Source organism: Haematobia irritans, chromosome 3 (genome assembly GCF_050003625.1).
Source record: "Haematobia irritans isolate KBUSLIRL chromosome 3, ASM5000362v1, whole genome shotgun sequence".
Taxonomy (NCBI): domain Eukaryota; kingdom Metazoa; phylum Arthropoda; class Insecta; order Diptera; family Muscidae; genus Haematobia; species Haematobia irritans.
Window position 1 is genome coordinate 229,639,884 of NC_134399.1, and position 14,627 is coordinate 229,654,510.

Consider the following 14,627-nt stretch of genomic DNA (forward strand, 5'->3'; position numbering starts at 1 on the left):
AAAATCGTTAAATTTAATGAAATTGTCTTTAAATTTGTTGTCATTTTGTATCTTGACTACAAGGCAAAAAATCGTTCAAATATAGAACATGTTTTTCAACACTTTATTTTAAAGACGTTTTTTACTTGAAAAATAGCATAATTTCTACTGGAAGTCGAGTCTTAATTTGGAAAATAAAGTTGTCGTTAACTCGTTTTAAAGGACTTTGATAGCATATGAACTGAACAGAGTAAAGTAAAGACAAAATCTTTGGAACCGGGCATGCTTTTTTTTCAGTGTATGATGGTTTCGGTACACTTGAACTATAATATTAATTCGAATTGAGCTTAATGTTACCACTAACAGTTCAGACAATCTTTAAACATCCACTAAAGAAGAATAGAAAATTGTTATTGCGGAAAACATAACAAGATTACTTAACACCGAAGAAGTGTGTTGCTTACATATTCCGGCAAAACGAAAGAATTATATTTTTATTATCCACAATATTAAGGCAGTGCGGCACAATTACACCTTAAGGCAAAGGTGATAAAAATACCAAACGTCCATTGGGTAATCAGCCATACAAAAATCCCCCTTCAAATTGTAATGGAAAAACTGGGTGTTCATCATCCACACCAGTTGCGTTGGGGGAATAGTAATGACGCTAAAGTGCCGGACTTTTAGACAAAATTCCAAAGAAGCATCTGTTACTTCATTGTTCATTTCTTTATTTATTGTATCTCTTTATTAGCAGGGCCGATGGAAAACAATCGGTGTCATTTGGATTAGTTTTTTGTTGGCTACTAAAGTGTGATCTGACAGAGCAAACAGCCAGATTTGCAATAGTCTTCGAAGATGATCAACAAAGCAGTGCCATTATGAATTGAGATCTCCACTGGAAATTAGTACTCCACTCGGCCCAAGATGAGTGGTGCGAGTGTACAACCTTTGATTTGAGTTACCACGCACTTGACATTGCCATCACGTCCAAATGGCATATAAAAATGCTTGGCTCTCAGCGATTACGTATTTTGAAGCGCTTCGTCGATTAAGTAATAGGGACTGGAACTCAAAGTAGGTTTTCCAACAGAGGAGACGCATTATAAAGGCCGTGACACGGGTTTAGTGATGTGGACGTGTTTGGACTGCATTCCCGGCTTCGTTTTTGCATTTTAATAGAACGCAAACAAATCATCGGCCAAATAACTAAAAGCAATCGATATGGGTTTTTGCGAAATGAGTAAACAGAGCAAAAGTCCACGGGCCACAATGCGTAGCCACATTGTAGCAATTGAGCCATTAGATTATTTAATTGTTCGCTAATTTGCCAAAGAGCGTTTGCGATTTGTGCACATGCGTTTTATGCCGATGTATTATGGAATTTATGCAACCAATGTCGACAATATTGGTTAGGACTTGGGCAAGTTGAGACAGCTCATTGAGTTATGCTATTACTTTCTCTGATTACAAATCCTCTAAATTTTGAAAATATTTGTGAAGTTTTATGGGAATCTGTTGTTGCATAAAATAGGTGATTTAAAAGGGATCATACAATTTTGGCATGGAAATGAGCATCAGGTGTCTGCTTAAAATTGTATTCACAATTTTTGTTTTATTTTGTGCCTTTATTGAGAAAAAACTATATATGGAGTTAAGAGTAAAGATTACAAAATATTCAATTTATGTGTAAACATGAACGAGTTTGCTAAACCTTAAGACCTGCAAATGCATCGCTTCATCGACTTTATGTTTCTTATTTACTTATGTGTATAAACATGAAATAAATAAATTAATTAAACAAGTAAGGAAAGTCTAAAGTCGGGCGGGGTCGACTATATTATACCCTGCACCACTTTGTAGATCTAAATTTTCGATACCATATCACATCCGTCAAATGTGTTGGGGCTATATATAAAGGTTTGTCCCAAATACATACATTTAAATATCACTCGATCTGGACAGAATTTGATAGACTTCTACAAAATCTATAGCCTCAAAATTTAAGTCGGCTTATGTACTAGGGTGGAACACAATGTTAGTAACAAAATATGGGAAACATTTAAATCTGAAGCAATTTTAAGGAAACTTCGCAAAAGTTTATTTATGATTTATCGCTCGATATATGTATTAGAAGTTTAGGAAAATTAGAGTCTATTTTACAACTTTTCGACTAAGCAGTGGCGATTTAACAAGGAAAATGTGGATATTTTGACCATTTTTGTCGAAATCAGAGAAACATGTATATGGGAGCTAATTTGGCACGCATAGCGACAATGATAATTCTACTCCCTGTGCAAAATTTCAACTAAATCGTAGTTAAAAATTGGCCTCTGTGGTCATATGAGTGTAAATCGGGCGAAAGCTATATATGGGAGATATATCCAAATCTGAACCGATTTCAACCAAATTTGGCACGCATAGTTACAATGCTACTTCTACTCCCTATGCAAAATTTCAACTAAATCGGAGCAAAAAATTGGCTTCTGTGGACAAATGAGTGTAAATCGGGCGAAAGCTATATATGGGAGCTATATCTAAATCTGAACCGATTTGGCTGATATTTTGCAAGTTTTTCCAGACTCATAAAATATTTGGATGTACGGAATTTGAGGAAGATCGGTTGATATACACGCCAATTATGACCAGATCGGTGAAAAATATATATGGCAGCTATATCTAAATCTGAACCAAAATCAATAGGGATCGTCTTTGAGCCGAAACAGGACCCTATACCAAATTTTAGGACAATCGGACTAAAACTGCGAGCTGTACTTTGCACACAAAAATACATCAACAGACAGACGGACAGACAGACAGACAGACAGACAGACAGACAGACGGACAGACAGACAGACAGACAGACGGACGGACATCGCTAAATCGACTCAGAATTTAATTCTAAGCCGATCCATATACTAAAAGGTTGGTCTATGATTACACCTTCTTGGCGTTACATACAAATGCACAAACTTATTATACCCTGTACCACAGTAGTGGTGAAGGGTATAAAAATGTCCATCTTAGGACACCCAAGCTTTTTTAAGTAGATGGGAAAATTTAAATTTTGTCCATATTTACAATGAAGTTGTGTTTAAAGTTAAAAATCTTTTAACTGTGGAGAATTTTTTGAAATTTAATACATAGCACATGAAGAAATAGGCAGAAGAAAACCTTTGAATTCAAATTTGCTTCCTAGTATCAAATACATTAAATTCAAGTTTAAAAGAGAATTATGTTCCAGAAATGTTCTTAATTCCATTCTCCGCTTTTTTTTTTGGCTTGTTATTAATACTAAAATCATTAGTGTAAAGAAAAAATCTTTGGAACAGATCATGTTTTTTTTCAGTGTATAGATAAAATTTGAGTAGATATAAAATTTGTCGAATTTTTAATTGTTCTTTTTCGATATACGCATTTTAGGGAAAGATAAACATAAGCTTTCAAATTAAAATTCACAGAATTCTTGACCTCTGTGGCCCTTGGAAATGCAAAATATCAAGGGCAAAGATTTAGATATAACATTTTCTTTCTCAGTGGTAGCCTTAATGGTAAATAATTATGTAATGAACCCGCCATGATAGAAGTTTCCAGCCTTCCTCAGTGAAAGTGGGGGTTCTTTGGATGGCGAATTACACAACTTTAAATGAGTGATGAACGTCTTACAATTTGTTGACAAAAAGTCAAAAAAGTGTAAAACGATTTCATACATTTTGAAAATTTTTTTCTAATTATTAAATCCAAGCTAATCTTAATTAAACATAACTTTCTTTCATGTATAGATAACCATTTGTAAGTGGAACCACTTTAATATAAGGACAAAAGGACTTTATTGAAAAGTTTATCGACTTCCCCCCATATACAAAAAAGTTAAAAAAACTTCAAGCCATAAATATTCGTTCAATAAACTGTCGATAAATTGTTTCAATGTTGTTCAGTGTAATTGTAACAATGATTAACAGAATTGTGTGTATAATTAATCAGTACTAATTGTTTATGAATGTATGATGAGTATTTAAAAGTGTGAAGTGGAAATTAAATGTAATAAGAACATAGCCGCTTACTTTGATTTTACTCAACATGAAGCGATCTCTGCGTGAACATCTTGACTTTATTACGGGTAATTTCTTGTCTTGTATTGTTACCTTTGAATACAAACTCTGGCAACCTCATCATACAAAGTATAATTTTGCAGCCTAAAAGTATGCTGTACTTTTCAAGTCGTGAGAAAAACGTTTTTCCCAATTTGAATTCAAATCATTTGTATTGCAATTGATTTTATTAAAAAATAATTCATAAAAATCGCTAAAAATATGTAATATAAACTCTTAAAATCTTAACAGTGTAGTATCTTAATCACAATTTAATGTACTTGGCTTTCTTAGGTATTTTCGTATTAATGCCTCACCAGTCCATGATAGGGCCGCGAAAAATGTCATCATATTGAGACAGTGTAGAGTTACGGCATAATCGAAACGATCTCGTATTAAACCTGAAACAAACAACAACTTAGTCACCCATTATTACACTCTACTCTCTGTGATGCTTACCTACAAATGGACCAGCAGCTAAAGTAAAAAGTCCCGAAATTAATAACTGTAGACCGGATGCTGCTGGCAGTCTTTTTAATGGAACACAACTTGGTATTATTAGGGGCCAGAAGATTGTGCGAATGCCTTTGAATACCCCAATGACAGCAAATGTAACCAAAATCACCGGAAATGATCTAGTGCAGGCAACAACAGTTCGGCCCATGGCTATGCCCACAACTCCAATAAGAAAAAATATGCGATTATCCCAAGGAATTTTTTCCGTGAAAAAGGGCATTAGGAAACGTGTCGTTATATCCAAACCACCTAGCAATGATATCGACAAAGTCATCTGTGATGTTTCAAAACCAAAATCGCTGAGAATAAACGGGGTCAGTATGGAGAAGTTAAGTTCACCGAAATTTATGATGGTCAGACCAATAACTAAATTAACGAATGTAAAATCCCGCAACAAATTCAAATCGAAGAAAGCCACAAGTTTTTGTAAAAATGTCATTTTGGTGGCATTTAAATCAGAATCACACGAAGTTTGGGATACATTTTTTGTATCCCTATCGAATGGCTGGATTTTCTTTAATTCGAGAAGAGCCCTCTCTTCAGCGCAGGTACACTTGAGAGGGCCACCACCATATTTGCTTTGTAAGTATCCTTGTTTTAGATTACATTCCCGTTCCCTGTTAAAATTGTTTGGTTTAAGAAGAGATTTTTGTTTTAGCTCCTCCTCGTCTTCTTCTTCCATGGTGAGGTGACTTTTATGTTTTGGAATATCAAAGTCATTGTTATGCGATATTGTGCGCTGATGTGGATTCACTGAGGCTAGTGACTTTCTCGATCCAAACCAGCCATCATTGGCTCTGGATAACATAGGAGTGCCAGGTTCAATGATCTCAAATCCCGGCTTATCTTCATCGTCATCCTGATACAGGTACTGTGAGGAGAATATGCCTTTCTGTTTCTGCAATTGCATTTCACAATACTGGCATAAGTGCTGCGAATTTTCCTCCAGCACGGCAGTAGGTTTAGTGGATTCATTGGAACTACGACTGACATGTTTCTGTACTGGCTGATAGATAAGGGCACTCATGAAAGCATGCAGAGAAAGGGCTGCAAATATGAAAACCGTGCCTTGGACACCATAGACAGAAATCAGGAAAGTAACCAAATGTGGCAAGACAATTGGTCCTATGCCCGTTATTGTCCACGAAAATCCAGCTGCCTTTCTTCGTTTCTTCTTAAAGTAGGTATTAATGGCCAATGAGGAGGCCGATACGCTAATGCCCATGCCGAAACCTGTTGGAGAAGTCCATTATCCATTTGGTAACTGAATTTGAATTTATATAGACATACCAAAGAGTAGAGAATAGGATATCATATAGCCAAGGAAAGTTTCACAAAACGCTGTTAGCATGATGCCAGTAAAGACGAATAGGGATCCCACCAAAGCCACTTGGCGAAATGTGAAACGTCTGAACATTGGTCCATTTAAAAGTCCTGAAGAAAATTAATTTTTGATATTTTTAAACAAAAGTCCCAAGGGCATCTGTAATTAAAATCACCTGTGCAGGCTGATATGGCTGGATTTGTGTTAATGATTGTGGTAACTTCTGAACTGCTCAAACCCAATTCTTGTAAACGATCTCTGAACATGAAACCAAATTGTTGGACACATGGATAGATGGAAAGCTGTAAGTAAAAAAAATAGAATCGTATACAAATGACATTTTTGATTCTGATTCTCAAGTCTTACATTAGATATCCCAGCTGCGATGCACACCAACCAGGCCCAACCACCGTCGGGTGCTATGAAATCATCACCGAGATCACTTTTGTCACGTCTTCGTTTTTTCTTTGTCTTTGTCCCAAGAGGCTCTGTAGTGGTTTGGTATACCGATATGTAGGCATTCTTTTTGATTTTTTCCGAAGATTCCATTAACTGATAAAACAAATGCAATGGCGACTATCGGAAGCTGAAAATATAATAGTACGATGGACCATAAGTAATGTTTTTTTTTTTAAGTATTAAAACTTGTTGATTGACAAATTAATCGATTTCTTCAATTAATGTTTTAATTGAATCAATTAAAACTTTAATTGACATTGTTCGCAGGACTCAATTATTTTTTTTTATTCAAGGATCATGATGAGACAATTGAATTGCACTCTTTTAAGAGAAATGTTCTCTCTTTTCTTTCTCACTGGTGAAGGGAAACCTAATTTTCCTTATGTATGTATGTATTTGTTTTCATTTGTAATATGTCTTATGAGAAAATGAAATTGGACATTGATGGATCGTACCAATGATACTGGAAATATGTCCAAATACGATGACAGCATACTATACCCAAGTTGTTGATAAAACGTATGACAATATGTCAAATGTTTAGGTTAGTTTTTGTTTTTATTTCGGTGAGTAATATGAGAACACGAATAATTCAAATTGGAAATCGGGTGACATCTATTGACGAGTGAATTTTTAAATGAAATTAATTTGCAATCAATTCATAATGATGAAAAAGGTAATTTAGGGTTTTCGGGGATTATTTTGCTTAGCGTTTGAGTCAAGTTAACTACATGGGATGTCTTTAAAAGTAAACTTTTACTTTAGTTGGGCACCTCATGGTAATAATTAAGCGCTTAAGTTTTCTTTACTTATTTTTAATTCATATTTTCTTTAACTCAAATTATGATTTATACAATTTTAAGTAATTAACGAAACTGGATTTACATATTTCATATTTTCCATTAAATATTTCATAATTTAACTGCTGATAAGTAATGTTTAGGGTGTAGGGAAAAAACAAACCTTTTGTTGGAGTTTGACCTTACTCGTAGCTCACTTGCTTTTATTTAGATCATGTTATTGGCATTTTAGCAAACAAAGCAAGACAACTATCAACCATAGATAAAGCCGTACCACTTGAGGCATTGATACCTGATAACCCACCATACCTCGGTACATTTTCACTTTTTTAGCTACTAAATGACCAACCAGAAACTATATCACGTGTATACTTCGATATTATTGAATCCTACCACCTATCTCTTCTATAGGCATATTAACCTAGGTCATCGTACAGTCGTAAATGATTAAATATTATACATTAACTAACCTACTTGGTTATAGAGGGTATTCATCAAAACTTCAAAGTAATATCAAATGTTTGGTCGTTTCATATTTAATCATATTAGTGTAGAATTGTTACCTTTAATGTGTAAGATGCCCTGAAAAAATATTATTATACTATACGTCTAAATTAAATTTTTTCAACTTTATACTTTTATATTAAAAATCTAAATTCTAACTTGAGCATGTTTTCAATTATATCACTCCTTTGTCTTAATTTGTCACTGGTGGACCTGTCACAGGACTGCTACCGATGTTCCAGTTTATTGCTATTTTTAAATGTATATATATTTATAAATTCTATACCCTATATATTAAAGCTACATTGAAAAAACAGTGAACCCACCAGGAAGAAAACTTTTGATTAATTTTAGAAAATTTTGAATATTTGTAGAAATTTTTAACTAAACAGTATTACAAGCGCTGGCATCGCGCCGATATCACAAAAATAAGTAAATATTTTTCGACAAATTCAAGAAAATTTATTAGACATAAATAATTTTTTTTCACTTTCGTTTTGTTTGTTATTGTTGGCTTCTCTTCAATCGTTATTGTTGTTTTTGATCGCAGCTTAAAGCCATGCATTGACTAAACTACAAGTGTAGCTTAACCAACAGAGGAAAAGTATGCTTGTCAAATTTATTTGGGCAAAGCCCTATAGACTGCAAGATGGTTGGATGTACAGCTGTTTCGGAATTACCACATTCCTCATCAGCATCCTCTACTTGCAGCAAAACTATCAACCAATTATCAGAATAAATTCGGGTAATTTACTCAACCCAAAGTGAACTACACTTGAACCTCCCGAAAAAGGGTTTGATAGTCGGCTACTGCCTAAACAAATTTGCCAGCATATCTCTTTCCCTTTGCCAAACTCAAATCATCGATTTGAATGTATTTGGCTGGGGTTGTTTTTGAGCGTGCTTCCTCTATCTTCATTCGTTTTGTTTGTTATTGTTGGCTTCTCTTCAATCGTTATTGTTGTTTTTGATCTCAGCTTAAAGCCATGCATTGACTAAACTACAAGTGTAGCTTAACCAACACTTTTTAAAGAAAATTTTGTAGTTTGAAGGAAACAATTAGAGTTCAAAATTGCATGAATGTCTTTAGTGACATACGAAGTTCATGATGGACGCTTTTGTAGTAAAATTTACAAATTTGAAGAAATAATGAACTATTTTATAACAAATACGAATTTAGTAAATCTCTATCCTTAACTTGTGTATAATTTTTTCCTATCTTTTAGTTCATTTAACCAACGTACGCAAAAAATTATTAGAGTAAATGAAACTTTCACCAAATATAATAAGTTCATGAATAAGAAAATATAGTTAAATTGGTTTTAGTGAAATAGTGAGTTCACTTTTTTCTGAGTGTACACATCTACTGAAATACAATTATTGGAATAATTACACCCAAAAAAAATTATTTAACATTTATTTTTCTGAGAAACGAAATTTCGGATCACGTGGTATTAGAATCAAGTCAATGGTTTTACTTGACCGTAGAAAAAACTTTAAAACTGGTATAAATTTCGTGCACCAAGCAAAAACATGAACTTACTGACGGTAAAACTGTCTTAAGAGCCAAATCATGGTTTATTTGACTACCACTTAAGACAAACAGTCATTAACTTTTATAAAATTGAAATTTCTGATTACGGTTTGTATTGAATGATATTTTGCTCACCGGTTTCTAGGTTTTCTCATCTGAAATGAAGCTCGCAAACTGACATAAAGAAGACTTTATACCTTTTGTCCAATTTTTAAATTATTAAGAATTTTATAATGTTCGGTTGTTCCACGAATTTAAATGTCAAAAGGTAAATAAATAAATCTTTATTTATTTGTCATAAAAAGTTGTCACAATTGTATTGGGGATTTTTGTGGGGAATTTTAATTTAAGTTGGGGATTTTTTGGGATGAAAGTGGCAACACTGCTTGATATAAACGAAATGAAATGTGATTTTGAAATAAAAACTAAAAAAGCAAGAAAATAACAACGTTTTCGATAGCCTTCTCCGCACGCACAGAAAAACCATGTTTGGATATGGTTGCCGCATCCATTTAATGCTTATCTAGAGCATGTAATTGCAGTGAAAACCATGTATTTTGTCTTTGTAAAAATAGTTTTCGAGCGGAGAAAAATGTATGGTGGCAATAAGCATTTGAATGGTTCTCAAATACCGCAAACATGTTCTATCATTTAAATGATAGAATTTGAGACCATTAAATGGTCGGGAAAATCATGTACCTGACCATTCAATTTTTTTACTTTTTTACAGTATTTTTATAGATTAAGTATAGACATGTCTAGAACCATTACATGGCCATAAAGACCATTTACATTTTTTCGTGACCATTTAATTTTTTAACTTGTTTGCAGCGAAAAGAATTTTATAAAAACATTGAGCAGGTACATACGATTTTCATTTTGCGCGTCAGTCGTGTGTTGATTGTTTCTTGGAATGGACGGAGAATACGGATTTACTGTGTTTTGTGTTAATTTATTTATTCAGAAGTGGCACGTGGTTTTATGTGAATATTTGCTATATGGTATCATTTATTTTTATTTGCAGTTACATGATGTCTGCGTTTGTACATTTGATAGGCTCGATGTAAATATGGAATAATTACTTATTGTTGAAATTGAAATAAAATAGAGTGTGTAAAAATATATGATATTTGCTTGAACGGCATTATAAATACAATTAAACAATGAATTAGTTTATAAATAAATAAAAACAAACAAATAAAATTAATTAATGTGTTTTCTTTTCTCAAGTGGCGTCCTTTTTTCGACGATGAAAAAAGTTTTTTCATAAAGATCAAAACATTTTAGGTTGTGACCATGTTCTTTTAACTAGGAGAAAAACATTTTTAATGAATACCATAACATTTTAAATCGTGACCATTGTTTTTTCATTCAAACAAAATTCTTTTTTTCAATATAATAACATTTTAGATGAGAACAATTACATTTTTCTTATAACCATGTTCACTGAGCCAACATAGTTGCAGGTTAAAATGTTACATGGTCGCCGCAAAAATAGCTCCTATCATATTATTTTGCTCTTCGAATATGATTGTGACAATCATGTTTCTTCTCTGCGTGCGGGCGTTTGTCTTGTTTTTTTATTGTGTGTAAAACTTAAATGTATTAATTGAAATCATAAAACGGTTATTGCTATAAAGATGTTTTTATAACACCAAATTGGAAAGTAGATATCAATACTTTTTCGCATGATACAGCTTTTCTTACACTGAAAGAAGAGTTTTCTTTTCTGTGGAACGAAATTTTAAACAAATATTGTTTCATTCTGACGTTAAAAAATATTATTTAAAAGCTATTAAAAAAGATTAGTGAGAATTGTTGCACCGCTCATTCTACATTTGCGCTTATTTGCTCTAACGCTAACGGAAAATTCATTAAAACAAAAAGGCAATTCGTTTTTATAAAATTTCGTTCCGGAAGAGAGTATTTTTTCTTTGAGTGTTTCCTTACACTCATTTTTATCAGAGCAAAATTTTTGTAATCACCTTTAAATAAAAATAAAAAACAATAATAAGGCTTTGATTTTTCACAAAACATTTGAGTGAACTTTATGGGGCTAACATTTCCCCACAGTGTATGCAGAAAATACTCGCTCTCGATTCCGTATTCTCATGACCATAATAACATGTCATAGTGAGCGAGATGTATATGGCGGTAATGTTTTGTGTGCCTTCCGATTAGAACGTCATATGGCTGCCCTCTTCTACCCACAGACCAATTTCACTTCATCCTTTGCTATTTTAAAAATATCTTCATCATTTCCACTTGTTGATGGATTTTCGTTAGATTGGGCAAAAGTTTTTTTAATTGTCGTCGTTTGACGGTGTTTTGGGGGGAAATGGCTTCACACGTGAATCGTACAAGTTCAAGGTTTCCGAATATAATTCGAATGTTTTTATTGTTGTAATTTAAATTTGTATCCAAACGATAGATATCATTACCATATGTGTTTAGGTTTGTTGGCATCAATGAAATAACTATCACATGCCTTTCATGAGCATCTGTCACTCGCGTTACAATATTTTATTTTATTTTTTATAAATTTTTACTGTTATGATTCTTATGTAAATCAATGGTTAATGCGTTCGTTTCTTTACCCCGCGACGGTCAACAATAATTGTATGCGTATCAGTCACATCAACTACCGATTTGAAATTCGCACATGTTTATTTGGCCAAGTCTATTAGCCGACTACTGTTCGCAATGCGAGCAAGAGAATCAATTGTTAATACTTTTGTGATATGCGCAAATACAAGAAAAACAACCCCCACAAATGCAGAACCCTTTGCATTGTTCACTGTGACACTTTAGCAATTGAAATTTCTCTTTTCTCAATCGACGTATAGCAACTTGCAAACATTATAGATACATCAAGAAAAAATAAGAGCAATATATGATATACATTCTCTTTGGTTGTGCTGTATCTCCTTTGCCAATTTATGTAAATACACTGAAAAAACAATGAACCCACTAGGAAGAAAACTTTTGGTTAATTTAAAAAAAAAAATTGAATATCTTTATAAAATTTTAACTAAAAAAGTAAATATTTTTCGACAAATTCAAGAAAATTTATTAGACATAAATAATTTTTTTCACTTGATAATGAAAATTTTGTAGTTTGAAGGAAAAAATTGGATTTCAAAATTGCAAGAATGTCTTTAGTGACATATGAAGTTCATGATGGACGCATTTGTAGTAAAATTTACAAATTTAAAGAAATAATGAACTATTTTGTGAAAAATAAGAATTTTCCCGTTTTTTAGTTAACTTATTAGATTATTATTATTAGAAAATTATTAGAGTAATGGAAACTTTCTCCAAACATAATATTTCTATGAACTAGCATAAAGTTAAATTGGCTTTAGTGAAATAGAGAGTTCACTTTTTTTGAGTGTATTTACGTATATAGTGAAACCTCTCAAACTTGGACTCTCTGAAACCCAGACAAATCTCAAAAGTGGACAATTGTCGTCCACATTAAAATTAACCTCTCATAATTGGACACATCCCAAATGTGGACAAAATTTAGGCGACCGCGGGTATCCACTTTTGAGAGGTTTCACTGTATACAGTAGAATTGTCTAGCAAAAAATGGAGCACTACTTCGGCAGGATTTTAAAGAGGGAAGCAGTACCTAATGCTTAAGTGCAGCAAATGTGGTACAAGTAATGTGGTATAGTCGCTTTTTCTCTATCTAAAAACATAAATAATAAACCAACTAATCCAAGCTGAATAGACTGTGGCTGTCAGAGAATGAATCAATCCAAGATCAGTTTGATTTTTGCAACTTTTTCTTTGTGTCAGTTGAAAAAAAAAACACATTTACCTGTGCTCGAATGTTTTTTTTTTGTGGCTTAATCACTTCGTTTTCAATTTATTAATTTTCGGATGTAAATAACTAATGAGTACTAAAAAAGCATAAAATATATGCAAGCACTGATTTAAAAAAAATTGATAGTTAAAACTCTAACATAAAAGTGCAAAAATATATGTAAATGACGACGAAAATATTTGTATCAAATTTTGTCAAAACTTCTGCAAAAACAGAATAAATTAACTTATATCCAATGTAACAAATGAAAATGTTTATTTTCTGCTACATTAATTATTAAAGAAAAGTAGCCATTAAGAACTTGTCGATTCGGTACGATATTGCTAACTTGATACTGGCCATTAAAATTATTTCATTTAAAAACGTAACCGTAGGAAAAAGCGGTTGTTCGGCTCGAAAGCTGAATGCAATGATTTATCTCGCTTTTGGAGATATTATCGTCATTACGCCATAAAATGTTTTAAAACGAACAAGGCCTTTATACCTTGTTCTCAGCTTGGTTTACTTCTAGTGTATGATATCGCCAATTTCTTTTCCTCTTCGCCACAAAAAAAAAAAACTATTTTTTAGGTTAGCCTGATATCAATACGGACTGGTTTATTGTCCAAATTAATACTGTACATATTATTACAATTTTTATACAAGCTAACGATATTGAGACGAATGAGTTGGTATTTCTAAGTTACAGAAAAGAAAATGCCACATACAATCTATAAAAGCCAGGAATTTCCATAGCCATTAGTAAAGATTTGGCAAGGGGAGATGATTTATTTTGAATTTTATATGCTAACTTCTTATGGAAATTACATACTCCAATTAGTATTCCCAAATTGAATCATTTTTCCACAACCACTACGCAACATTTTTTATACCATATATGTAACTACAATCCCCTCATCTTATTTTTCGATTTCGGTTTGTTACTACATACAACATTCTGATAGGTTTGGGGTGATCATAGGTTTGGGGTGATCATATTTCCTCTCTGGGTGCATTTGATAAAATCTTTTCTGCAATGTTCGTGAATTATGTTATATCATTTTTATTTATTTCTCTTTTGAACCAACCCACTGTGCCATTAAAATATCCATTGCATTAACTGCTGCACCTAAAATTATGCAGCATTATTTTTTAGATTTGCTTGAAATTAAAATATGAGCAATACTAACTACACTAGAGGTGTGCACGTGACACCAAATTGTCGTGACCCACGAAAATTTTCGTGACTCACGCGTGAGTACAAATTTTCTTTTCGTGAGCGTGCGTGAGCGTTAGTCCTACCAAAAAATATCGTGCGTAAGTGTGCGTGAATAAGATTTCTCCCTCGTGAATGTGCGTGAGTAAAATATTACTCACGTGCACACCTCTAAACTACACCATATTTTTAATGAGCAATATAATAGCACCCAACAGAAAATCAAATCCATAAATTCACGATTGGAAAAATGTTTATAGACTATTCTTTACGATTATATAAATCGTAATTATAACCATTAAATGACATAATTTACTTTGCAATTTATTGTTTAATTTTTAATTTTTAACCATTTAACGGGGTTTCTCCACTGAAAATTTAGAGTAAAGGTAA

At 32.8% G+C, this 14,627-nt stretch overlaps 1 protein-coding gene across 1 annotated transcript; it reads right to left on the reverse strand.

Moving 5' to 3' along the window:
- Nucleotides 1-4,239: 4,239 nt before the first annotated feature.
- Nucleotides 4,240-11,893, reverse strand: LOC142228052 (uncharacterized). Its single transcript, XM_075298342.1, has 6 exons — nucleotides 11,649-11,893; nucleotides 6,277-6,496; nucleotides 6,086-6,212; nucleotides 5,877-6,020; nucleotides 4,530-5,819; nucleotides 4,240-4,471 (listed from the first exon to the last, which is right to left on the reverse strand). The coding sequence occupies exons 2-6, from the start codon at nucleotides 6,457-6,459 to the stop codon at nucleotides 4,332-4,334; spliced, it is 1,884 nt and encodes a 627-aa protein (XP_075154457.1). The 5' UTR covers nucleotides 6,460-6,496; nucleotides 11,649-11,893; the 3' UTR covers nucleotides 4,240-4,331.
- Between the last annotated feature and the right edge of the window lie 2,734 nt (nucleotides 11,894-14,627).